Genomic DNA, 26,693 nt, shown 5'->3' with positions numbered 1-26,693 from the left:
TTTTTCGTTTTTATTTCATTTCAAAAATATTTTTCATTTTCATTTTCCCACCTCATCATGCAAAACTTTTCAGAATTTACGTAATTTTTAATTGAATCATGTCGGGTGAACAAGGGAAGTGAGGAAAGACTTGTGACTTGTGAGGAGCTGATAAGGACGGAAATATGTCGTACGTAATTCCCATGAAAAGAGGTTAATTTTGTGTTGGGCGTGTTGAACAATTTCCACTAAACTTTACAGCCACTTGAGAAACTTTTTGGGTTTTCACATGGAAATTAATTTTGAAGGCCAGAAATTTTCAAACACGTCCAATGCAATGCATGTGGATGTGGGCTCTCCTCTTTTATCAGTCTTAATTGGTTGCGTGTTAATCGTATTCATGGCTGATGTGATGATTGGGATTTTGTTTTGATTTTGCCTATAAAAACATTGGGCCGGGTCTCTTCTGTTGATTGTGGTTAAGATGGATTCTTCTTGCAAAAGTGTCAGTGTTTTCTTTCTGTATCTGATCTGCTTCTTTCACAGGATGATGATGCTCACTTTCACTACCTGTTCGGATGCTGCTATGGTTGCTGCCCCTATGGAAGTGGAGGATATGTGGAGAGGAAGATGAGGAGGTGCAGTGCAGAGCAGAGCTCTGCGTTGCTTGAATTCAAATCATACTTCAGCCTGTCGCCGCCTGCCTTATCTTGCCGCCGTCCACCACCGACGGAATCTTGGAAGGAGGGAACTGACTGCTGCTCCTTGTGGGATGGGATCACTTGTGATAACGAGACCGGTCAAGTCGTTGGCATCGACCTGAGTTGTAGTGGGCTCGAAGGGAACATCCCTCCCAACACCACCGTCTTCCACCATTTTCCTCATCTCCAGGAGCTCTACCTCGTTCACAACTACTTCGGCAGCTCTCGCATTCCCTCCTCTTTTGGTCACCTTTCTAGATTGACGGATCTCGATCTTGGTATGTCTGGATTTTCGGGAGAAATTCCAAAGGAACTCTCTTACTTGACACAGCTAATGCATCTTTATCTTGATGATAATTATGGTTTGAGGTTCAAGAAAACTGGATTTCAGTTGCTTGTTCAAAACCTAACTAAAATAAGAGACCTCCATCTCAGTTCAATAAACATATCTTCAGCCGTTCCCATTTCCTTGCTCAATCTCACCTCTTCAATCACCCTCGTACTCGATGGGTGTGAATTGCATGGACAACTCCCTGACGGAGTGTTCAACCTACCATATTTGGAAAAACTTTTCGTAGGAGATAACAGTCTTCTCACCGGTAACTTTCCAAAGTTCATAAACTCGAGCAATTCTCTCCGAATATTGGAACTTGAATTCACAAGTTTTCCGGGGCAACTGCCCGACTCAATTGGGAATCTCGGATCACTAGAGTGGTTACATGCTGCCCAATGCAACATCTATGGGGCAATTCCTGCGTCGCTCGGTAATCTTACTTCAGTCCAGGATATAGATCTTTCAAACAACAATTTATCAGGTAATGTTTCATTCATTTGCTTAGTGAATGATTGAATTCTCTTCAATGCAAATCTAACAAAATTTGATTGGGAATTATCATTTGGCAGGTCCTTTTCCTTCACAATTAATGGGACTACCCAATTTGCAATCATTAGCCTTGATTGATAACTATATCACCGGTACAATTTCACCTTAATTATTTGCTTTGTCGGCTTTCAATGCTTTCCAGCTAAGTTACAATATATTTATGGTTGTTAAAATTGTGAGTTAATTTATATGAGTTGTTCACTTACGAGGCATAAAATGAGTCAACTTGCTTGTAGGAGTTTTTATAGAATTAGACCCAATTCTTCACAATTTTACTAATCTAAATTTACAAGTTTACTGATATGAATTTACGAGTTTATTAAGGCACAATAATTTTTGAAAATAACTAAAAAGAGTGACATTTGAATGGTTGAGATCAATTTCTGATATTTGATGGCTGACATTAAAAATCTTTCTCGCCTGCAGCTCCCTTTGTCTTTCTCTCTCTCCCTCCTTGCCTCTCTCCCATTCTCTCTCTCATATATATTGTATATATGTGTGGGTATATATCTATACACAACCCTTTTGTGTATATATTGTGTATATGAATGCGTATATATTTATATATATATATGGGTGTGTGTGCGATAGTCGTGAGGTGGGTCGGCGATGGCGGCTGACCCATCGCCAACCCAAGCTTCCTCGACCACAAGGGGTCGAGGAAACCAAGCTTCGCGGTCGGGGAACCCGGGCAATGGCAGTGGGTCCGCCACCATCGCCGACCCACCTTGTAGCCGTCGCACAGAGAGAGAAAGAGAGAGTCTCCCGATGGTGGTGGGTCAACGGCCGACCTTGGCAATGGCGATGGGTCGGCAGACTGTTTATAATATACCTTCTTTCTGTCTTCTTTCTTTCTTTCTTTCATATAATTTATATATACCTTTGTGTGTGTGTGTGTGTTCATCAGAAGAGTTGTATTCATCTTTGTTCTGAGGAGGCGAGCCCGAGGCCAAAGCCGCCAACAATGAAGGAAGAAAACGGCCAGTGTTGGAGAACAAAGGTTGTGTTAGTGGCGATGCAAGGAGGAAGATGCGCGGCGGCGCAAGAAGGAAATGAGGCAAAAAATGGGTTTTAGTTTGGGTCAGACTGGGCTATCGGGTCGGATCTGGGCCGCCCGATCTGTTAAAAGATCCATTAGTGGATCTGGGACAGCAATGAATTTATTTCAAATAGACTGGGCTTGAATTGGGCCTGGGGCATTTAAAGTGGTCCAATTTTATTTTTGGGCCTCATTTCACTATATATATTGGGCTATATTTTTATCATGGGTTTTATTTAATTTGTTTTGATTATAATTTTAGCCAATAAGTTAATATGCACCAAACAATTAAATGAGACTATTAATATTAATTATCTCAAATTTTTTAAATCAAAAACTGGGTTTATTATTTATAAAGTTCTCTTTTAAGGCATGAAATTGAAAATGTATAAAATGTAAGAGAGAGACATTTTAATGGATAAAATGAATTTTATATATTTTTAATAGTTAAGATTATTTTGTATTCTCGCCCAACAATTCCTCTCTATCTCTTTTTTCTTGTCTCTTTCTATCTTCTCTATTCTTCTTCCTCTCTCAACTTTTGCTCTTCCTCTCTATTTTTTTGCTTTTTTCTCTCTGTTTTTGGATACAAGCACACACACACATATATATATATATATATATATACAGCCCCTCTTGCTTTTATCGGGGCCGACGGCCGACAGTTGCCATCGCCCACAAACACACAGGCATACAGCCCCTCTTGCTTTTATCGGGGCCGACAGTTGCCATCGCCCACAAACACACAGGCATATATATATATATATATATATAGATATTGATATATACGCTCGGTTGGCCGTTGGTAGCGGCCAACCCATAACCCCTAATCAGCAGCAATGGGAGGCTCAACAAACCCTTGACCCGTCGCGAGTCCCTAACCCGCCACTGTCGAGGGCCCTTGAAGCCCTCAACTAGCGACGGTCGGGGGTTCTCTGAAATTTTTTTAAAAATTAATATACAATTTTTTTAATTTCTCAATATCAATACTTCATTTTATTTGAAATTTTTTAAATAAAAAAACACCAACAGTATAAGTTTTAATTTTTTTGAAAAAGAGGTTTTGATATTTAAAATTTATTATTTTTAGTATAAAACTTTATTTAAATAATATATTAAATCAGTCGTCTTCTCTGTTGAGGAATGAGACATGACTATCATTCATGAAGTCACTCCTCATAGGTCACTGGCAATTAGTCATCTTCGGCTGCTCAAATCTCCAACAATACAAGACCAATTTTTTTTTTTTATACAGAAAATATAACTAAATTTCCCTAATTCAAAAAAAGTTTACATAACGAAATTTTTTTAAAATAAGGCAAATGTAGTGACCCGATGTTGGGACTCGAAAATGATTTTGCATGTATTAATGTTAATCAAATAAGCCAAATCTAATGTTGTGGAATTTAATGGATTGGAATCTTGATGTTAGGTGTAAATTGTTTGGGTGTTATGTGTAAGTGGTGTGGGTGTGATCAACTGTACAAGGAAGAAAATGATAGTGTTTAACCTAAGCATCCGAATGAGGTTTGAGCCATTCGGATGTTACCCCGTCTCGCCAAGCGTGTCACTATAAGGGTATTCTCTGGATTTCTTTTTTTTTTTCTTCAAGTTCAACACGCGCGGTGTATCAAGAACAATCTTCACATGCAGTTACAAACCCTGCGAACCCCAGCCTTGCCCGTTTAACTATCAAGATCAATAATCTTAAACTAAACGAGACTTAATACAACGCAGCAAATACATTAATATCAAACACTGTAGTTCTTACATTGTTTCCTTAGCAAAATACGCCATACAGATCAAATGATAACGTTGCTAATATGCACATTGTTGTTAAAATCCCGATTTTATGCGTACGATTTTACGATTCGAAGACCCCCAAACGATTCAAATCCCATGTAAAATCCAATTTGGAATAAAATCCTATAAAATCTCGATTTTACATGTACGATTTTACGATTTTACGCTTCAAAAATCCCCAAACAATTTTACGATTCAAAGACCTCAATTGATTTAAGTTGTAATTTAGAGGATGCTTCCAACGTCTCAATGTCACATAGCATCTGACATTGGAACTTATGCAATGAATTGTTATATTTTGCCTCTAAATTGGAACTTGATTTAACATTGATTGCATAAGTTCCAATGTCACATAACATCTAACATTAATTGCATAAGTTCCAATTTACTTGATTTAAATTATAATTTTTACTTGATTTAACATTGATTACATAAGTAAATCAAGACAAACAAGTAATTAATTAATGGACCACCCAACTCCAAATCGGGATATTACTTGATTTAATCAATATTAAATCAAGAAAAAATTACAATCTAAATCTAATGGAAGACGTTGGAAGCATCCTCTAAAGAATTATAAGCTATATTTTACCTCTAAATTACCTATATTTTGCCTTTAAATTGCCTATACCAACCTGCTAGTTTTTGAGCTATATTTTGGAAATATCATCTTTTGAATTATAATAAGGAATAATTAGGCTATTAAATGATATTAATTCATTTTCCATAAAATTATGTTATTATAAACATATATTTACAAAAATTAAAGGGTATTTTTAATTATTTCTAAAATCTTACGATTTTACGATTCGATTTTACGATACGATTTTATGGACCCTTTGTCGATCCCACTTAAAATCCCGATTTTAACAACCTTGAATATACAACTGTTCGTTTACAACCTGAGATACGTATTAAAGCTTCCAAATGTTACAACGACTATCACATAAACACCATTGGCTCTCCGGTCTCGTCCCTGACCTCGCAGTTGTCCCTAACTAGAACGTTGAATGTTCCAGGGGCATAACCCAAGTTAGATGATGAAACATCTAAGTGAAGGCATGAAACAGTTTATATAATGCATGAAAGACACATGAGCATGGCTTACTAAACAACAACATGCATGACACGTCAAACTTGAGAAATTTCCCTGACATACTTAATCCCCGGGTGCCCTACCGTGTCACTCGGTTACAAGTCTCGGATGCCCTACCGTGTCACCCGATCACCAGTACTGGCCCCGGATGCCCTACCGTGTCACCCGATCACCAGGACTAATCGTGTCCCATTCCCAAGATGACCCCGTCCCGCCCCGTATGAACCCAACAATGCAATGAAACTTGACCCCAAATGATATGAAAATTCACACACCATGCACCAATATTTTAAAGTAAACCAGTTAATGCAATGCAGCGAATGTTGACACAGTGTTCATAAGTAAAAGCCTGGTAAAACAACCTAAGTCTAGGAGGGCGAAACCGCTCGCTAGAACTCACCACAAGCATTTTAAAACACTTCCAAGACAAGGTAAAGCTAGAATCAAACCACTCACCTCGAACGTATTCAGATCGTCTTGATCCTTGTGCAATGCCTCGATTTGCATGCCAAATCCCAAATACTTGAACTTATACTCAACCTCGAGCCACAATACTTCCTAAACACCATATTTAATTAAGGAAGCATTAAAATCCATTTTTCCTCAATTTCCCATAATTTTCTCAATTTTCTCCCCGGTAATTCCAAAATAATTATTTCTTCAACTATTTTCCAAAATATTTCCATACAATAAATCCTAAAATAAATTAATAAAAATGCTGGAAGAAAAATACCAGAATGCCCCTATCACACGCCCCCTCACGCGCCTGGCGCGTGTTTGCGCGTGGAAGCTGGCGTGTGCAGCCACGCACGTCGTCTTCTTCCTCAAGACCGGCCGGGGACGACCTCTCCGATGACCGATCTGAGCATACCCCTTTCAAGCCTTCGATGAGTCGATCCCATTGGTGCCATTTTCCGGCCGAAAGGACGCCGGAAAAGCTGCCAAATCGACAGTTGCAGGTCCGGCGAGGCGGACCGCCTCGCTTCCGCCTTGCTTCTTCGAACAGCCTCCAAATGCACACCAAAGCTCACGAAACTCTCCAAAATCGCTCGCCTTGATGCAAGGATGAAAAGCCCCCTATTCACTCTCCTCAATTCATACCAAATCACGGCCTATTTTTGTGCAAAGTTTCGGCCGAAACCCTAGGTATTTATAGTCGAATTCCAGCCAATTTCCGGCCAATCAGTGGCTGAGGCTTGGCTTACAAGCTTCCTAGCGCCGGATACTACCTTCCCCGAACCTCCCTCGGCCGTCCCATCGCCTGAAATGACCTCCACGTGCGGCGGAAGGCGGCGGCCGTTTTTGCCTTGTGCGTTCACACTATGCATTTTTCATTTTTTGCATTTTGACCCATGTTTTCTTCAAATGACAATTCTACCCTTTTTACAACACCCCTGATAAATCCAAATATACCTCTAAGTTCCACAAGTTTAGTACATCACATTTGACCCTCAAAACTCCTGAAAAAGTACCGTTTTGACCTCCATCAGGCAAAATTAGAAAACTGCGCTTAGGCCCGGCTGGTCAAATTGACCTTAAATCCATTTAATTCAACCTGAAATTGCTTAAAGGTTGTTCTACACGTTAAATACTAGTCCTTGACGCACTTCGTTGACCTTCTGGACGTCTTCTACGTTGATTCGGTTTTCTTAGTCTGGTTGACAGCTGTACTGAAAACTGTTCCCGATCCAATCTCTTTCACCACTAAAAATCATAATTTAAATCACTCGTCGATATTATACAATTTTCCTTATTCGTCTAGGGTCTGGAGTACTCCCTCGAGCCACTTCGGTCTTTTAAGACTGCAACAGTGTGTCCTAAAGCCTTATTCTTTTGATAATTCCACTTGTACCCTTCATCAAATATTACTTATGACCTCAAATCATTCCTGGGTATTACAGATGTGTTGGATGCTTGGCCACATTCGAATGAGACACGATGCATTTGAATGGCTTGGGAAATCATTCGGATGAAGAGGCCATACATTCGGATGTCACTCATATGAGTTTCTCACCCTTTGTGAACATTCGGATAGAGCATGGAGCATATTCGGATATCATTCTCATACTTTCTCTTATTTTCTCTTATGCATTCGGATGTGGGCACTATAACATTTAATATTTAATAATGATATCAAAGTAAGAAGTTTAAATCGAAATTTAGTATTTTTATCTTTAAGTGTTGAATTTTTTATACTTAAAGAAATGTGAAATTGGTTAAAAAAAATATAAAATTGAATTACTTAAGGAATTCATTTATTCGTATTATTTTTTAATTCTATTTTTATTTTATTACAATAATTTTTTAATTAAAATAATATAAAAACCAAAGGGTTCCCGACCACTCACAATCGAGAACCCAAGGCTTCCCTAACCGTGTGCGATCGGGGAACTGAAGGTTCTCTTCGACCCCAAACTGGGGTTTCCCCATTGATGTCAATAACACTAACTGTTACGTAATTTAATTTTAATTTTTTTTATATTGCAGAACACTAATTGTTGTGCATTATTTGATATTTAATTTTTGTTTGGAATTATAGAATACAGGCTGGTATGTATTATTTAATATTTAAATTTTAATTTAATTTGTTCAGATTATAGAGTACTTACTATGTGCTTTATTATATAAATTTAGTAATCTTTTTTTTATTATAAAATATTAACAAGTATACAATAACTTTAATTTCTATTTTCTGTTTAGTGTTTATAATTTTTTTTTACTTGTTCTTATATTTTGATTTGCAATATTAGTGAACATTATAAATCTTATATGTTTGTTTCACCGAAATGTTATATTTTGGCGAACATAATATATATTATTTATAATTACATTTTAATCTTAATATTATTTATACCGTGCCTTTAGGCACGAGTATACGCTAGTATATATATATGTACATATATATTTTCATTTGTGATGTTATTATCTACATGTACAAATAGGTGTAGATTCAAAGATTTAATCTTAAATATATCACAATCAAATTATAAATGAGTCTAATTTTATATTAAGATTAATGATTAACAAGAAATAAATATACCTCTTTGGTATTAGTAATTTAATTAGTATAATGACATAATGTAAAATTTTAATAATATTTGTTATTTGTATGATTTATTATTTTTATTTATATTTAATAATATTTGTTAATGATGATGGTAATATTTATTGTTTGAAATTTTAATCATATATGAATGAATGATAAATGATGAATTTAATATTTAAAAAAATTATATTATTTAATATTTTTAAAATTAATAAATAAAATAATTTTATAATAAGTACATATATTTTATTTATGACAGTAATAACATAGTAATTCATTCATTTGTAATGATTGAATTCTCTTACTTCAATGCAAATCCAACAAAATCTGATTGGGAATTATCATTTCACAGGTCCTTTTCCTTCACGATTTACCGGACTTCCCAATTTGGGATCATTAACACTGAGTTATAACCATATCACTGGTACAATTTCTCCTGGATTATTTGCTTTGTCAACTTTGAATGCCTTGCAGCTAAGTTATAATATGTTTATAGTTGTTAAAATCATAAGTCAACTTATATGATTTTACGAGTTATGATGCATAAAATGAATTAACTTAATTCCCAGTGGGACTTTCTTACTTGACACAGTTACTTCATCTCCAACTCTTATAATGATGGTTTGAGATTCAAGAAAATCGGATTTGAATTGCTTGTTACGTATTTCCTTCCTTAATCTCACTTCTTTAACATCCCTAGATCTTGAAGGGTGTGAATTGCATGGACGACTCCCAAATACAATATTCCAGCTGTCATATATGCTTTAACAATACTCTCATTGATAACTTTCCCAGATTTATAAACTCCAACAGTTCACATCAGCCACTGGTTCTTCTGTTCACAAGTTTCTCCAGACAATTACTTGATTCAATTTGAAATCTCAGATCCCTGTCATATAACGCTATGATGAATTTCAGCAAGGCCAACTATAAACTCCAATACATTGGCATCGGTGATGATTATTATCTTGATTCCTTGACCATGGCCAGGGGAATCTATGATTATTTTACCTTGGGGGCTTCAAAAAAAAAAAGAAAGATATTCTGTCATAAACTTCACCAATAGGAGAAAAATAAAAATAAGAATTTAATGAACTTTATATATATATATATATATATTTAAAATAATTCATTAACTTAAAAAAAGAAAGTAAAAAATAACAAAAAAATATAAAAAATAGACAATACAAATACCTTATAAAACTATTTAAGGTGTAACCTGTGATTTCTCAAAAGATCAAACTTGTCAATGAGTACCTCTGTATCAATACCAAGACACTACAAAAAAATAGGTATTTAGCGGCGGTTTTTAACTGCCGCTAAGTGATTTAGCGGCAGTTTTGACTAGCCGCTGGAATAATCGCCGCTAATCACATTTTTTTGTGGCGATTTTAAAACCGCCACAAAATTAGTGATTTAGCAGCGGTTTATAAAATATATAGCGGCGGTTCTTCAACCGCCGCAAAAATAAAAAAAAATTAAAAATTTTAATTTTAGAAAAAATTAAAAATTTTAATTTTAGCGGCGATTTATAAAACCGTCGCAAAAAAAAATTAAAAATTTTAATTCTGCCGCTAAAATTAAAACAAAATTAAAAATTTTAATTTCTTCCACCCGCCCGCCTGTGCCGCCCAACCACGTGGCGAGGCCTCCCCTTCTCCAAAGTTTCGATCCCGCAACCTCCACTGTGCACGTGTGTGAGCGCGACCGTCTGATCTGCCAAGCCCCCTTGTTATATAACCACATATATAAATTATATACCAAAACAACCACTACTTTCCATAATTATATTTTATATTTTTTAATATAAATTAGAAAATATTAATTAATTTATTATTTTTTAAAAGAGTAAAGGAATAAATTAAAAATAAATTAATTGAATTAAATTAACTAAATTAATTGATTAAAAATTTATTTTTAAAATTATTAAAATTTTGTTAAATTTATTTTTATTTTAATTTTTTAAATTAAATTTTTAATTAACTAGTGGTGAACCCATGTGATATATGGGAGAGTTTAATTTAAAAATAAAAAAATAAATTTATTATTTTAAATAATTTTAACAGAATTGATAATTATAATTTTTTTTAATCTTTAATCATGTTGAAAAAAATTAAGTTTACTTAATTATTCACTATTCAATATACTAATGGAAAACACTTTTAATTTAATATACTGTCATTCAATTAATGTATTAAAGAATAATTAACATATTAAATAGGTCACTTGAAAAAATACTTATAAATTTTTTTATTATATTATATTTATTTATAAATAAATATTTTCACTTAAAAACGTTCGTTATTTTCTATTTATTATATGATAATTATAAATATAAATTAAAAATCTTAAATATGAGTAAGAATAAGTTTTTTCAATAATAACAAAATTTAAAAAAAAATTATTTTGATTTCTTCCAAAGTCTTAAAAATGTGATACTTTAAATATTAATTAGCATTGAAAAACCGTAGCATTTGACAACCTTAAATAATTTTTTATGAATTTGTTAAGACATCACATTTTCAAAACTATAATATAATTATTAAGTAATTAATAATTAATTAATCACTACCTTTGATTTAATGCAAGTTTTTGAGGGAAAAAATTCATCATTGATTGACACTTGGCAAAATACTTTATTTGACTATCATATTTTAATATTATATAAATATACATAGAATAAAGTTATAAAAATAATATTTTAAATAAATGAATAATTTTCTATGACTTAATTAATAGTTTAAGTTGTCTATTAATATTTCTCATAAAACTCATGCAAATTTAATACAAAACAATTAGCATTGAAAAACTCGTATATTTAAAATTTATTATTAATTTTACAATAATTCGTACATATTAATGTAAATTATGTAAATTATTAATGTAATAAGTACTAAATGCAAATCATTAATGTAAGTTTTGGGGAAAATTTTTATTACTACTTATTATTTCAAAGCAATTGAAAATTTTAAATTATTAATGCAAATTACAAAATATAAATTATTAATACAATAAGTATTAATTGCAAATCATTGATTAATGCAAGTTTTGGGAGGAAATTTCTTTTTTCAAGACTATCCTACTTTTATATATATAAAGATACAAATTACAAAATGTAAATTATTAACGCAACAAGTACTAAATGTAAATCATTAATGCAAGTTTTGGGGGAAAATTTTATTACTACTTATTACTTCAAAGCAATTGAAAATTTTAAATTATTAATGCAAATTACCAAATGTAAATTATTAATACAATCAGTATTAATTGCAAATCATTAATTAATGCAAGTTTTAGGAGGAAATTTCTTTTTTCAAGACTATCCTATTTTTATATATATAAAGATGCAAATTACAAAATATAAATTATTAATGCAATAAGTACTAAATGCAAATCATTAATGCAAGTTTTGGGAGAAAATTTTATTACTATTTATTACTTCAAAGCAATTGAAAATTTTAAATTATTAATGCAAATTACAAAATGTAAATTATTAATATAATAAGTATTAATTGCAAATCAATAATTAATGCAAGTTTTAGGAGAAAATTTCTTTTTTCAACACTATCCTACTTTTATATATATAAAGATGCAAATTACAAAATATAAATTATTAATGCAATAAATACTAAATGCAAATCATTAATGTAAGTTTTGGGAGAAAATTTTATTACTACTTATTACTTCAAAGCAATTGAAAATTTTAAATTATTAATGCAAATTACAAAATATAAATTATTAATAAAATAAGTATTAATTGCAAATTATTAATTAATGCAAGTTTTAGGAGGAAATTTCTTTTTTCAAGACTATCCTACTTTTATATATATAAAGATTTTGTAATTAATTTAAATTAAATTTTTAATTTCTTTTTAAGATTTTATATTTCTTTTTATTAATTTAATTCAATTTAATTTTAATTTTGAATTATTTAATTATTTTAAAATTTAACTGCGGTTAAAAACTACCGCTAAATTAAAATTTTTAATGAATTTTGCGGTGATTTTTAAAAATCGTCGTTAAATTAAATTATTTAATGAATTTATAATTTAATTTTAATTTTAAATTATTTAATTATTTTTTAATTTAGCGGCGGTTTTTCAAAACCGCAGTTAAATTAAATTTTTTGATGAATTTTGTGGCGGTTTTGAAAACCGCCGCAAATATTAATTTAATTTTAATTATAAATTATTTAATTATTTTTGAATTTAACGGCAGTTTTTGAAAAATCGCCTTTAAATTTAATTTTTTAATGAATTTTGCAGAGGTTTCGAAAACTGCCGCAAATATTAATTTAATTTTAATTATAAATTATTTAATTATTTTTAAATTTAGTGGCAATTTTTCAAAAACCACCGCTAAATTAAATTTTTTAATGAATTTTGCGGCGATTTCGAAAACTGCCGCAAATATTAATTTAATTTTAAATTTTAAATTATTTAATTATTTTTAATTTAGCAGCGGTTTCTCAAAAACCACTGCTAAATTTAATTTAATTTTTTAATTATTTAATTATTTTCTAAATTTAGCGGCGATTTTCTAAAAATCGTCGCAAAATGTTAAAAAAACCGCCGCTAAAATAGTATTTTGCGGCGGTTTACAAACCGTCGCAAAATTTCATTTTTTGCGTCCGTTTTAAAAACCGCCGCTAAAAATTAATTTTTTTGTAGTGAGAGCAATCTCCCTCTCAATGTAGATAATCATGGTGTTTGCTAAAAACTTATTCTCCATTTGATTGCGAAGTGATGTTCTGAGGAGTTTCATCCATGAAAAAATCCGTTCTGTTGTTGCTATAAAAATTGAAAAAGTCAACACTAGACGAATTAACCTATCAATTAAAAAATAATGAAATGACTTCTTCATTTTAACCAACATTCGACATAATTGAGGAAGAAAAGTAAGATTCTGAAACTGCGGATGCTGAAGTACATCAAACTTATAATGATTCGATTGTCTCCTCAAATCTCTTATCTCTTCTTTATTAAAATTCAAAAGATAAAATTCCTCAACTAAACTACAAATAGCATCTATGGAGAATGATTTGAAACTATCAGTAGGATTTAAAGCCTCGCAAAGCTTAAGAAGTTCTATTGTTTTTTCGTAAATCTATTATTCAACCCCATCAATTGAAAATCTATTACAGCATTGAATATCTGAAAGTGATAGTAGTCCTCTACTGTAATATTATTTTTCTATTGACAACAACGTCTTTTACCCATAGTTATTAAAGGTGCGCCTAGGCGCAAAGCGCCAGTTTGGTGCCTCGCCTGGGCTGAGGCGAGGCGGGTTCATCAAGACCCTCGCCTTGCAAAGTGAGGCACTGAGGCGAGAGGCGCGCTTCATGAAACCCGTGCCTACATCCTTTCTTCCTCTCCTCTCCAATATCCCCTCTTCTCAGTTTCAGCATGTATACATCATTACTTATTCATATTTTACCTTCCATTTACTTTAATACATAAATGTAAATAAGAAAGTACCCCTATTTAGATTCAATAAAAATATCTAAAAAATCAAAATCTATAACAATAAGAAAATAGAATTTTGATTTTAGTACAAACTCATGATTTAGCAATTTTACCACCCCCAAAATACATACCTACTATTTCTTGAAAAGTTCATTAAAAATCATTTTAACAACAATGAATATTAGCTATCAAAATACCGAGAGATGGTTTTTCAAAATGAAAACATTTTCTTATATGTCTCCTTATAATGTCTCCTTATAATGTCCTAATCTTTCAGACTTAAAAAAAATGCGTTAATCTTCCAGACCTAGAAAAATAGCATTTTTCAAAATGAAAGCATTTTCTTGATTGTGGACTTATAGTGTTTATTGATTGTGGAGAATACTAAAACTATTCCAAAATGTTCTCCATCAATAAAACAAGAGATTGGAGAGTACATGCAAAAGAAGAAAAATAACAGGGAATCAGGGATGAGCAAAATATGGCACCGTAAGATGATGATTTTCAATTTGATGAAGGGTATGATGATAATGATGATTAAAACTTCTTTATTGATTGTAGACTTGTAGTGTTTATATGTTTATTTAGAACTTTGCACGATGATTGGTACTTGTTTGAGTTTAAGACTTTAAGTTTGAACTTTGATGATGTTTCTAGTTTAGAAATTGCATGATGAATGAATAAACTTTGATGTTGTTAGTTTAGAATTTGAAGATAATGAAACATTAATGATATGCATGTGTTATTATTGATAATTTGATAATTTTTTTATGATTTTACAAGATTTTGAATTTTTTTTCTAAGAAGTGCGCCTCACGCCTCAGGCTCCAGGACCATTTGCGCCTCGCGCCTTTCAAAACTATGCTTGTACCATCCATATAATGATCAATTAATTATGGCACATCAACCTCATAACTTTTACAAAATTGCACCATATACCATATAAAACTTTTCCACTTATCATCATGCATCTCTTGAAAAAGAAGTTTTGTACTTGAGACAAAATCCATTGCATTCAAAATGTCTTGATCTTTCATTTCCAATGCTTCACACAAAATATCAGATTTTTCCAACACTTCATACATCAACAACAAGATAAATATAAACTCAAATGTTTCCATAACTTTCAAAGCACATTTAGCCTCCCCACATTGTTGTTCGACCCCTCGTCAATAAGATTTTCAAAAAGTGTACAAATAGAATCCAACATCTCAATCAATCTTTTAATAAAGGTAAAATGTGAACTCCAACGAGTTGCCCCAGCTTGTTGCAAAGTACAAACCTGATTAGCTTCAGTACTAGTTGAAATTCTCCTGTTACTATCAAATCAACAATTTTATCCACTCGAATTGAATTTAATTGATGCTTAGTGGCTGCACTCCCACCCTGCAATTAAAACATAAAACAAAACACAATAAAAATTTTATATTTTTTTCTTTATTTAGGTGAGAGGTTTATACTCGTCAGTGTACGAGTGCAGTTGTAGTCCAAACTTAAATTTATATTTTCTGAATGAGTCCAAATCGTCCACTGAGAGATTTATTTATGGCAAAATAAAAAGAATGTCACACAAGCACACACGCATTTGGACAAATTGGCAACAAGGTTTTTTTATGGTTTTTTAAACAACAGATACTAGGAAATAAATTAAGGCAGTAATTGAAATAAATACTTTAAGTGAGAATATAAAATTGGATAGTACTTGAGTTAAGACAATTTCAGTGCCAACCCGTTGATTCCCAAATTTTAGCATAAAAGATTAGCAACATTAATTTAATTTCAAATATGAGGGTTTGTTATTAAATGCAATTAAAAATGATGATAGTTCTAGTTTAAGCAATCCCCATACATGATATGCGAGATTCTAATTTAAGCAACTACCATAAGTCCAATTGCAATTAATACACAAAACACTAAATTAATCATCCGGGTTTGGGTATGATAGCGTTTTCAGTTCTAGTAACTCTCATACATGGCATGAAAGCTCTAAGGTAGGCTTACGCTCCAATTCAAACCTAGTGATTTTTTAATAATTAATACAGACTCATATTGAAATTTAAATTAATGTTATTCATTTAAAGCGCAGCTTTCTTTGGGAATCATTGGCGTTGGACACTGTCCTTGCCTTAACCCAAAATTAGATTTAGCTACTCATTTCCATTAATTAATTGACAGGAATTTAAATGACATAATTTAAATAACAGAATTTTAATGACAGGAATTAAAATAGCAAAAACTAACCGGACATTTAGGCGGTGAATAATTAAATGACAAGAATTAAAATTATAGAAATTTAAAGATATAAATTAACCGGCTATTTAGGCGGTGAATAATAAAGTAATAATAAATGACATAAGAATTTAAAAGAAGAAATGAAGAAATAAGATCACAAGAGAAAAAATTAAAGAAAATAAGAGAGAACAAAAGCAATTCTCAAAGAGAGAATTCTAAGGAAATAACTAAACTTTGATTCAAGAATAATAATCACACTTACAAATACAATCAAGTGAGCTATTTATAAGCCACAAGATGCAATACAAATCACACAATTTCAATTATTCAATTAGACATAATTATATCTAATAGGCACTCATACACTTAAAGTTAAATGGATTTTAGCTATAATTCACACCTAATATTAAATGGATTTTAGCTAAAATACACACCTAATAAAACACTCATAAAGTTAAATGGATTTTAGCTATAATATCCACCTAATAGTTAAATGAATTTTAGCTAAAAAACACACCTAATAAAGCTCTCACATAAAAAATAAAAATAGATTTTTATAAATTTGTTTTTTAATCTTCATTAGGATTAAAAATAATCCTTGGGTCTTCTCCAAATAATATCTTCCATGGGTTGCTCAAATTGGACCTTAATTCTTCATGGGCTTGAATTCTTCATGGACTTTAACTCTTCATGGGCTTGAATTCTTCATGCCTAAAAAAAAATAATAATTTAATGTTATTAATAAATTATATATTATATATATGTATTACACATGGCACATATATATATTAGATTATATTATATATATATATATATTACATACATGCATATAATGATGTATATGTATTATATATAATTTTATATATTATTATTATTATTATTAAATTTTACTTTAAAATTTCATTTCATTCATTTTTCAATTTAAACTTGCATATAACCATAAAATAGATATTAATATCTAATTTAAACCATTTTTAAGATCAAAAGAATGGTATAATTATAACAAAATTTTTACAAAATTAACCATTAATCACTTAGCAACACTAACAAAGTTAATAATCCAACTTAATGAATGAAAAAAAAAAAAACCACACATCATGTACATCCTTACCTACTGGCTACTGCCACTAAAGCTAATTATAGTCAATGAGCAAAACAATTAATGTAATAAGCAGATGGACATTCTCTAAGAAATAATGTTTGCAGATCATTTCATTCCCCCAGCATGTTGCTACATCATACCCCTGACCTCATAAATTTGTAACTAAAAGATTGTATTGGCTTAATACAATACATATCTCTTTTTTGAAAGTCAATGCAATTGTATCTTTAACACTAACAACTTTAAAAAATCGTTCTCTAACAAATTCATCACTATCAACATATCTCAAAATAATAGCCATTTATTCTTTATTTGATTTATAAACTGCTTCATCAACAATAATGCAAAATTTAACATCTCCAATTTCTTCACGAATTTTATGTCGCAAACAATCAACAATAATTTTTAATATCTCTTTCTAAATACCAGATGATGTGTACTTGGCATTTTTAGCTGCATTTTCTAGAACAACATCATCAATTTCTTCATTTGCTCTTCCGTACAATTTGATTAATTCAATATAATTCCCACGGTTAGTAGACTCATCATGACCTCTAAATGCACAACCTTGCAACGCTAACCACTTCACACTCTCTATGGAGCTCTTTACAAGCAAATGATTCTGTTTGTGCATCTTAATAAACCTGTATATCACAATTACAAATCACAGTTAACAAAATCCTAGTTAGAGCAATTCAAATATTCAATCACAAGTAACAAATCTCAGCCAAGGCAATTCAAATATTCAGTCATAATTAACAAATCTCAGCCAGAGCAATTCCTAGCTAAATGCAATAGTCAAATAACAATTAGCAAAGCTAAATGCAATAGTTAAACCCTAAAGTCTTATTTCCTAAACCCATCATAGGTGTTAAATTAGCCAAAACAAAATAGAAAAACACATTAACTAAACATAATCAAATAAATTAACTTACATGTAGTCTCTTAGTCTCTAGAGTGAGAAGGGATGCCCACTACATGCCTGCCAAGAACAAGAATTTTTGCAATCGACTCTTGTATATCATGATCTTTTACCAAATATCCTTAGTAGAAGAAAATTTCTTTATTTATATCTTAAATGATGTGTTGACAAGATGAGTTGGGTACTCAAGCATGCTTAAATTCATGGCAATCTAAATCCTAATGATATTCCTAGAGCAAATAAATAAATAAGAAAATAAATAATGTTGGAGCAACAACAAAATAGACAGCTGGAGCAACAAATAAGGCTCCAGGCTCCAGCCAACTCTGCCCGTTGGCTGGATAATGCTGGAGCAACAACAACTTCAAGTTGAAGAGTGAAAAACCCAGTAAATAATGAATAAAATGGTTTGAGTATATAAATAAATAAATAAAACACTCCACAAAACATATATCATGGAAAAGGAAAAAGTCGATTGAGAGAATAATAGCCGGGTACCAGCCGTGCTTGAAAGGAGACGGATATTGAGTTCTTTTATAATGAAAATGTGTAGAATATTTATATTTTTTTCAGAAAATGAGTAGAATATTTATAGTCAACCGGCCGGTGAAGCTCCCGCCTGGCGTGGGCCATCCCCGGCGAAACCCCATCCAGCCATTTTCTCTTGCCGCATCAACTTTTTCTCTCTCTCACTCTCTTTTTCTTGCGATCCAAACACACACATAAAACAAATTTTGAACGAGATAAATGAAAGAGGTAGAGACAAGATATGGCTTACAATGTAAATTTGTTGAATGCTGAGGAAGACGTGAAGATTGAAGAGAGCTGACGGCTGAGACAAGAAGAAAAAGATCGCCGCCTGGCTAAAGAGGATTTGAGTTTAGATTTAGAACCTTTGGGTCTAAGTTTGAGAATTAGAGATTAGAGATTGGGTTGGGGCTGGCAATATATTTGGGTTTGGCTTTGGGCTTGTTGGGGTGGGCTTGGGAAAAAAAATCGTCATTTTTGGACTAAAAATTTATTTTTTAAAAAAATTGAGTGGGCTCCATCCCACCCTGGCCGTGGGCTGGATCCGCCCCTGGTCCATGGCGATCAAGGGTTCAAGCATTATAAATGGAGAAAGTTTTGACCATTTTCACAGCCATTAATCTATTGAGAAGCAAATTTCAAGGAGCAATTCCAGAGATGATTGGCGAACTAATTTCAATTCGAGGCTTTAACTTATCTCACTACAGCCTTACAAGGGATATATCAAAGTCTCTTGAGAATTTGATAACGCTCGAATGGTTAGACCTCTCTTCAAGTAAGCTTGTCGAGGAGATCTTGATGCAGTTAACAAATTTAAATTCTCTTGGGAGTTCTAAACCTTTCGCAGAATCAACTAACTAGACGAATACCTCAAGGAGGACAATTTGCTACATTTCAAATAATTCTTATGTTGGAAACCTGGGCTTATGTGGACCACCAATGTCAAAGGCATGCAGCTATCCTCAAGCACCACAAGCAGCAGCAGAAGAGGATTCACAATCTTCAAATGGCCTTAATTGGGAAGGCATATTGCCATGTTATGGATGCAGATTGGTTCTTGGCCTTATGGGATATGTAATATTCATTACAGGGAAACCCCAATGGGTTGTGAGGATGATTGAAGATATAGGACAGAAATGCAAATGGGCTAAAAAAACAAGATCACTATCACTGAAATAGTAGAAATTAGAGAAGTTTAAATATTGTTATTGGTAAGTACTATGAAACATCAAATTAGAAATCCCAATAACCTTGACTCTTGATATGAACACCCACAGAAATGCTACAAGGAAATGGTCTCATTTCTTGCAAAGAAAATGATTTTTTTCAGAATTTACATCAGGGGCTGAGATTACTTTATTTTTTGTCAGGTTAATTTGTTTTGTTAGTTGAGCTTAAGTTTGTGGTGAATGACTCAAATAACTTGATTAGGTAGCTTAAGACACATGATGACATTTAGTCTCCTCAATACTCCTCCTCCGATTTGTCTTAATGGCACATGATAATGAGTATTTTAATGAGAAGCTGAAATACCCAATACTTTCTATTAAGGAATTGTGACAAATATATATCATCTTTTGAAGAACTATTAACATATAAATCTTCAAATATATGGGTTGATGCTCTTCATAAAAGAAATTGATAGAATGTTATCTAGGAGAAAATAGGCGACAAAGCGAGCTTCTGCCAACTTAATATGTTTCTTTTCATAATAGTGCACATAATGTTGTGTTTGAATGTTTTGAGTCAACACCTAAACTATGTACAGTCTCGCATGGCCTAATTGGTATATTTTTTCTTTCTTTTATCTTTTCATGTTTCCCTTTCGGTAATCAATATTCTGTTTGATATATGTTTCTTTTATTAGGTATTGCAGTTAGCTAAAGTTTTTATTTTAAATCATGTGCATAAATACTTCGATTGGAGTGATTCTTTTGATATTTTCTCACCGATTTAATGACCTTGAAACGTGTAAAGTTTTTATTGTCAAGTATTTTTATGAAGTTTCTAGCCATTGACATGTAACTTCTTTCTACATCGATTTATGTTGTCTGTTTGTCCTTTAATGTGCACGTCATCGCCGTCTTCATCTCTCTCTTTATATACATATATATTTTTAGGATTTGATTAAGAATATCTAGTATTACAAATAAATAAGTAATACATATTTGGTTGATCCCACAGTGCACTTCCTTGGCTTAGCAGACGAATAAGCACCAAAACCGGCCACGCCCTTTAACCTCCATCCAGACAATGGGAACCAATTCCGAGCTCAAGTTCTCAATCTTCTATGCGGCCAATTCATTCCTTCACCTCTATACCCATCTTCTAGTTCAGACAAATTGGCACCTGCTTTAACTTCATATTTGAGCCCTTCAATTGCTCCACCACACCAGCATTGAACATGTCAATGAGCCCCCAGGATGCGAAGCTAAAGCCAGGGACCAATACCTTGATGGGTGTAACGGTGAAGATTTCATGTTCGACGACCTTTAGGGATATGGGCATTGCAGCATTGTAAGGCAGTGTGACCAGCCCGCGGCTTAGATGGTAGTAGACTGCAAGCACTCCAGTGTACTAGTTCTCATGTTCCATATCTTCAACCAAGCAAATTTTGGTCAGTCAGACAAAATAACAAAATGGCCAAAATCCCAGTCAAAACAGATAAATAGTTCAGAATTATATGGTAAGTAGACGACTAAAACTTATTGAAATTCAATCATCATTAAAGATCAGAATTATATTTCAAGCACAAGTATAGTAAAATATGAGTGCTCATAGACGAGAGTCGATGCAAAACGCTCACTTAATACCATCAGGGTCCGGGTTGGAGAAGAGGCAATCTTTGGTGGGCCGGCCGGGTAAGCGGGGATCGACCCATCGGGCAAAACGAGTTTTTTCAAGAGATCAAAATTATGCTTCCCAGGTGCATCACTGTCAAAATGAGCTCAAAAGTCATCTCATCACCCGTCCAATTAGGTATATAATACATGATGAAGAGCAGGATAGACGGTTAGGATTTCAGACCTGACGTAAACGGTTGGGATTTCTTAATAGAGAATAAATGTGGCTAAAAAGTCTCAATATATATTTTCAATAACAGATAACTCTTATCATAAAATTTAAAATTAAGAGAAGATCTGTAAATACAAATCTACGTTGTTTTTATAATATAGTTTATTTTAACTTATACTTTTAGAATTATAATATGGTTCTATTTTGTTTAACCAATATACAAGCAAGATTTTGTGACAGAGGTGGATGTCATGAAAGGTCCCATTGTAAGAAATATTAGAAAATAATATGATATGTTTGGTTGGGCAATTTGACACAAATTAATTTCAAAGTGTGCAATGAGATGTTGTGTCTAAAACAATTCATCCCAAACGTTATTTGTGCTTCATATCACATCTCCTGTGACACACTTCCTGTAACTATGCAACCTTCCATCATCTCATTCTCCAAAGTTAGACTAAACTATCATTTGGGGATCAAGACAATAATATGAATCCACACCGCTATAATTTAGCCCAACAACGACCGCCACTGTCGATCCAGCACAAAAAAAAAAAAAAAAAAAAGGACACCGCTGGAGATCATCAACCCAACTGGAACTTTGGGGCCACCTCCAGCCTCCAGCTATTAATTATCCCACCAACATCAACGTAGTCTGAGCATCATTTTTGTAAATTGATCTATGATAAAAAAAAAAAATCTTTTTTTTTTCCGGTTGAGGGAAAGGGGAGCCGGGGTTTGCAATAGGGGTGTACACTGTGCATGTTTGACCAATTTGAATCATTTTCAGTAAGTCAAACCGTTGATGCGATTTTTCGATCAAACCGGACCCTTGTCTGGTTTGGGTGCGATCAAACCGCACCGCATTTACAATCTAATTTGGTACAATTTACCACGGTTTAAAAATAACTATTGACAATATATAATATATTAATATAACTTGTTAGAATTTATAACCTATTATAAAAATATTGGATAGAATAATTATATATTATTATAAACTATTATAATCTGTCGGCAATTATAATAGTTATATATTATTATAAATTTGTTCTATATTATTATAAATATATAGGGTGATTTTTATAATAATAAGGGTTACAGGGGTTGTTGGGGTAATTTTTATAATAATATATTTTTTATATATTTGTTTTCATATTTTCTTGAACGATTTGGTTTAAAACTGAACCGCCAACTATACAAATCGCAAATCGTGCAGTTTGTACAACCATCAAACCGTTTTGTTCTGGAAAAAAAAAAAAAGAAATGACCGATTCGGTCTGGTTTAATTTAGTTTAGTTTGGCCTGTTTCTGTTGTGCACTGATTTTTTTGAAAACCCCTAATTTGCAAGTTACAATGACTTCTACAATTTTCCACAACCAATCCATAGTATACAAAGAAATGTTCAATATAGAAGTTAATCAGGTGTCTCAGGAAAGACCCAACTGATGTCCCGAAAGCCTTCTAATAACTTGTTGATTCACTCATGAATGTAGGGTTATAGGACTCAATCAATAATTCATTGATTTTAAAGAATACCGAAAAAGTGAAAAGAATTATGGAGAAAATTTCAATAGAAATTTTATTGAGAATTCTGAAATCCACTACAAAAACATCTTATAAATATAGAATTTATAGGCTACAATTCTCAATATGATTACGAAACTAAAAAATATCCCAAAATCCTAAAATTCGAATCTTACCAAAAAAGACAAATTTGAGTTTTCATTACAGAATCAAAATTAGATGGAAATAAAAAAATCCCCCAAAACGACATACTAAAATTCACTTCCTAATAGAAATTATTCCCAAATCAATTATTTCTTAAAATAGCAAAAACGCTAATTTTGAGACATTTGCCTGAAAAGGATGGATCTCACTAGCAACACTAGTGATTTTGAATCCTCAGCCCGATTCGATTAAAACTAGCCTCTGTAATCACCCGAATCACACATTTCAAACTTGTCAAAATTTACAAAAATGTCATAAAAATAATTGCCTATAACCATTGCTTTTCAAACTTTCCTTACATCAGTTCTCCTCTCGCCTTTCATAAAATGCTAAAGTCATCTCATCCACATCACCCACTAAGGGTTTTGCTTAGAAAATAGCAGAAGTGTAACAAATGTTATAGTAGAATGGTGTAGGTAATGGTAGATTGGTAGTGAGCTGGTTAGCACACATGTTAGAACTACAACCTACAAAATTTGTATTGTTTGTTACTTGCCAATTAAGCTACACTAGAGGATTAAAATTGTTGTATTTCCAGTACCAAACTTGTAACATCCCGATCGAGCGATAGGAAGGACCGGAACAACTTACCTTGATGGGCTTATGAGAACTTCCCAGGGGGGTCACCCATCCCTGAATTACCCCAGGTTAAGCACGCTTAACTTGGGAGTTCTTTGCCAACATTCAGCCCAAAAGGTATCCAATTGGTGTTATTTCCTTCCTTACACTATCCTCGATATATACTAACTTCTCTGGGCTATTGGGGTATTACATTCTCCCCCCCTTAAGCACATGATGTCCTCGTCATGCGACCTTATAATCAATCCCAGATCTCCCCCCGATGCATGGCCGATGTGGGATTCGCCTAAGGTGCCTACACACACCCCCCTCAGGGACTCAGCCTCCTCGCTGAGGTTTGCCCTACCACCGCGCTCAGAGGCTCGGGGGTCAGCTCTGATACCACCTGTAACATCCCGATCGAGCGATAGGAAGGACCGGAACAACTTACCCTGACGGGCCTACGAGAACTTCTCAGGGGAGTCACCCATCCCTGGATTACCCCAGGTTAAGCACGCTTAACTTGGGAGTTCTTTGCCAACATTTAGCCCAAAAGGTATCCAGCTGGTATTGTTTCCTTCCTTACACTATCCTCGATATATACTAACTTCTCTGGGCTCTTGGGGTATTACAAAACTTATCAATGTTGAATCCATGCAAGTTATCTCTAAGAAATCCCGATAATGTATTTTTTTTTTTTTCTTATAGAAGATTGGAAGTGTCCTGTTCATTTGTTGTATTGTTTTGTCCACCTTGTTCATTTTCCAGGTTACATGATCTCCACTGCTTCCTTGTCACATAGACTGGGTGGTCTCTATTGCCTTTGCTGCCTCTATGAGGTTCAACCATTCAAACCTCCAGTCAAAATATATTTATCCCTTGGTATGTTATGTCTCTGATTCCTTGGTACATTGATGAGTTTTATTCTCCTTCAGCATTATTTGCAAGATCATGCAGTGATTGATTCTGATTTGTGAAAAAGCGAATGATGCATTGTTGCCCATCAGTGATCAAACTGAAACTACAGAAATATATGAATCAGTGTTGTTATTGAGGTTCTCATGTAATTCCAAGAGGCATAATTTATTTTAGTTGGATTTCTAAGTTAGTGATGCAATTTTCACTATCAAATTCTGACTGTATATGTGTTTTCATGCTGAGTTGCTTTAAGAATAAGACTGAAATACTTGAAATACTTCAGTGCTAAACTTGATGGCATAAGGTATGTCATATCAAACTACTACTTTCAACGCTAAAACAACACACCAAGTCTTAAATCCCACTAGGTGTCACACCTTTCAGACACAACAATAACAAGAACAACTACATAAATAAGCCTTTATCCCACTATGTGGGGTCAGCTATGTACATACACAATTAAGATAGGAAGAATTAAGAGTTGGTTGTGTCATCATCATCACTTGCACCTTATCATGACCAAGTTAGGATCGGTGGCACAACATTCATAATGTCAATTGGATGTCTAACAAGACAACTTTTCTATCTTGGCTGTCAACATGTGCTGGGTTCTAACTATTTTCTGTGCTCAATGAACTATTTTCTGTGCTCAATGATCCTGAAGAATGATGAGAGTCAGCATAATGGTGGAGAAACTGGAATGCACAGAAAGACACGTTTTATCAACAAACAGGAGTGAAACGACATGCCGGTGAAGTACCCCAACTACTGCAAGGCAATGAATTATTTAAACAAAAGAAGGATGGTGGTAACATTGAGCGGGAAGAAACTGAACACTTTGAGCAGCAATATGATGAACACTTTGAACTATTGGAAGATGATGAAAAATTTGGTGAGGAGCTGGAAAGACAACAGGTACCATCTTCTTCGGGGCAGAACAATGGATTAACAGCTTGAGATGTCAACTAGGATTCTCTTGGCTTCCAGGTTCCTTCCATAGTGTCAACCGAGTACTCATCTTAGGCGGCTAGGACAGTTGCTTCCTCGGCTATAATTTGGTTCAAGAACGTCTAGGCCTGAATTCCCTATTCCAGCCTATGATGGAGGATCTTGCAGATGGTTTGAATTAGGTATTTTGTGATACTTCTCACGAGAAAAAATTCATTGAAAAAGCTATTAGATGTGCCTGTTTGTGTAAATCTCTCAATATCATTTGGATAATAGCAGAGGGAAGTCTGGAAATTCTTGAAATGTTTTGTTGTTAGTTAAATCTAGGGACTGTTAATCTTTCTTGAAGTCTGGAAATTCTTCAAAATTGATTCCAGCTTTTTGCAGAAACGAACATAAATCTGTGTTTGATTGGAAAAACTTTGGTTTGTTCAATCGTCCTTTTTTTAACTTATCTGTGTTTTTCTTTGTGGTGTCGTATAGATTCCTTGGAATTATTTTTTGGGAGTAATTGTTTTCGGAAATGGTATACCAAATTTAACAAACAACATTCACAAATGACAAAGTTCATAATATGTTGTGTGCTATCAATATCAAGAGGGCTTCCATTCCAGAACGTCTAATCTTGAATTCTCCATTCCAGCAAGCGACAGAAATATCTGGAAGATGGTTTTTGAGTAAGGTATTTTGTGACATTTGTTGAAGTATTAGATGTGCACGTGTATG

The 26,693-nt window shown here is 33.1% G+C and overlaps 1 protein-coding gene across 1 annotated transcript; it reads left to right on the top strand.

Annotated features, from left to right (window-relative positions):
• The first annotated feature begins 270 nt into the window (after nt 1–270).
• LOC127805689 (receptor-like protein Cf-9) lies at nt 271–25,976 on the top strand. Its single transcript, XM_052342444.1, has 7 exons — nt 271–1,495; nt 1,584–1,655; nt 8,900–9,025; nt 24,870–24,983; nt 25,084–25,156; nt 25,273–25,323; nt 25,712–25,976. The coding sequence occupies exons 1-7, from the start codon at nt 610–612 to the stop codon at nt 25,974–25,976; spliced, it is 1,587 nt and encodes a 528-aa protein (XP_052198404.1). The 5' UTR covers nt 271–609.
• The last annotated feature ends 717 nt before the right edge of the window (nt 25,977–26,693 follow it).

Source organism: Diospyros lotus, chromosome 7 (genome assembly GCF_014633365.1).
Source record: "Diospyros lotus cultivar Yz01 chromosome 7, ASM1463336v1, whole genome shotgun sequence".
Lineage (NCBI taxonomy): Eukaryota > Viridiplantae > Streptophyta > Magnoliopsida > Ericales > Ebenaceae > Diospyros > Diospyros lotus.
The sequence above is the reverse complement of the archived record's forward strand: the minus strand, read 5'-3'. Positions and strand labels throughout refer to the sequence as shown.